The 2,075-nt window shown below is 53.5% G+C and overlaps 1 protein-coding gene across 2 annotated transcripts in view; it reads right to left on the bottom strand.

Annotated features, from left to right (window-relative positions):
• Maneal (mannosidase endo-alpha like) overlaps positions 1-249 on the bottom strand; it is a 6,378-nt gene extending 6,129 nt beyond the window's left edge. Inside the window, exon 1 of one of the 2 annotated variants that reach the window (XM_028790178.1) lies at positions 35-249. In XM_028790178.1, the coding sequence (XP_028646011.1) occupies positions 35-249 (215 nt within the window). The remainder of the gene's footprint in view (positions 1-34) is intronic. The other variant, XM_028790179.1, reaches the window with a different exon arrangement.
• Between the last annotated feature and the right edge of the window lie 1,826 nt (positions 250-2,075).

Here is a 2,075-nt window from a genome sequence, read left to right as displayed (position 1 = left end):
CGGGCCCAGCGAGGCGCGCGGGGCGGCGGTGCGCGGTGGAGGCGGCGGCGGCGCGGCGGGGGCAGCCGGGGCGCGGGCGGGCGCGGGGTTCCCTTCGGGACGCCGCTCGAACGGTGCTAGCTCCGGGCCTGGGCCCAGCGCGGGCAGCCCGTCCGGGGCCTTGAGTGTGCGCAGCCCCATGAGCGTGCCGAAGGCGAAGAGCAGCACCAGGAAGAGGGCGATGCAGGCGCGGCGCCGCCGCCGGGCCATGGCTTTCCAGCGGTGGCCGCCGCCGCGCTAACAGCCCCGGAGCCGCGCCATTCCGCCCGCCCGCGCGTCCCAGACCACGGCCCGCGAGCGCCGGGCGCCCAGGGCGGCTCCGCGCCTGTCCCCGCAGTGCGGGCGGGCCCGGCACACACAGGATGCAGTGGCGCCGACCAAGTGATCGCGAGTGGAGGGGGGAACCAGGCGGAGGAGCGGGAACCCCGCCTGGCCACAGCGCGTCCCAGGCCGAGTATACCTGGGGTCCGGGTGGGGTGCGGAACCCGACCTTCCCGGTAGAAGGATCTCTCAACTTCCTTGTCGAGCCCTCCTTCCACGGAGCTCTAATTACCATCACCCCAATTCGCCTCAAATCCCCAGTACTGAGAAGAGAGGCATTGGGACACCCTGCGAGCTCTGGCTGGAGCCAGTAACCTAGTGGAGGACCCTGCTTGAACTGGAACCTAACTCCAGGGCCGAGCTTGGCTCTCCTGTGCTCTCTAAGCAGTAGTACTGCCTAGTCTTGGCTGTCTAAGCATCATCCCCTCATCTTCCTCAACTCTGCTTTCCAGGGGCAAGCAGCACCCCCTCCCTTCCACACTGAGATTGAACCTAGGGGCCTTGGACCCATGCTTGGCATTGTTCAACAGCAGTGAGTTCAGTCCTCCTTGCCACTCACTCTGTACTCTGAGACTAGGTTGCCCAGGCTGACCTTCAACTCAATATATATAGCCCAAGCCAAACTTGAATTTGAACTATCAATCTTTCTACCTCGGAGTGCTGAGGTGACAGGTGTGAGCCACCACTTCTGGGTCATTTATTGTTTTCTGAGGTGAAGTCTCAGTGTGTAGCTGAAGGCAGCCATGAAATTTTCTATATGGCCCTGGCTAGTCTTGAACCCAGGTTGGTTGCTGTTGGTCAGTGTTTGTCAAATAGTCGTGCACACGGAAACAACAAGAAGAAATTAGATATCCAGGCAGCAAAGATCAAACTTGCCTCAAAGAACTTGACATCCTAATCAGCAGGAACTCGAATGGCCCCTGTCCTTGCTATCCAGTTCTCTCTCCCAGCTAGGGTTAGTGTTGTAAAGATGAAAGAAAAGGGCTGGAGAGGGGTGGAAGATAGAAGAACTAACAAAGTAGCCAAAAGACTGGTTACAGACACAGACGCAAGCAAAAACACTTAGATGCATAAAATTCCTTTTGAAAATATTGTGTAATGCCCCAAAGATCTTATATTTCAAAAACAAGAACAGGTTACTATGTAAATCAGGAGAAATGTTTATAAGACTGTGTGAAATATCTCTTGGTAATTAAAAACATTAGAACCCAATTAAGAATGTACAAATTTCACAGAGAAACCCTGTCTCGAAAAACAAAAACAAAAAACAAAAACAAATACAAAATGTACAGATTTATTTTTATCTTACATGTATCTGGTCTACATGTTATGTGTGTGCAGTGCCCAATGAAGCCAGAAGAGGGCGTTAGATCCCCTGGAACTGGGGTTGGATTATTTTTCTATATTATGTTGCGGCTATCAATTACATAATGTTAGAAGTTAAAGATCAGGGCTCACACGATAGTAAAGGCTCCTACTACCAATCCCTAGGACCTACTGTAGAAACAGAAACAACTCCTAAAACTGTCCTCTTTCCTCCACATGCTGTGTGCATGCACACACACCTCACACATACACACGGCACACACAACTTATACATAAAGGTTTTAAAAAGAAGCTACAGCTGGGCAGTGGTGGCGCACGCCTTTAATCCCAGCACTTGGGAGGCAGAGGCAGGCGGATTTCTGAGTTCGAGGCCAGCCTGGTCTACAGAG

Source organism: Grammomys surdaster, unplaced genomic scaffold, assembly GCF_004785775.1.
Source record: "Grammomys surdaster isolate TR1022 unplaced genomic scaffold, NIH_TR_1.0 125863, whole genome shotgun sequence".
Classification (NCBI taxonomy): domain Eukaryota; kingdom Metazoa; phylum Chordata; class Mammalia; order Rodentia; family Muridae; genus Grammomys; species Grammomys surdaster.
This window is presented reverse-complemented; position numbering and strand designations above follow the sequence as displayed.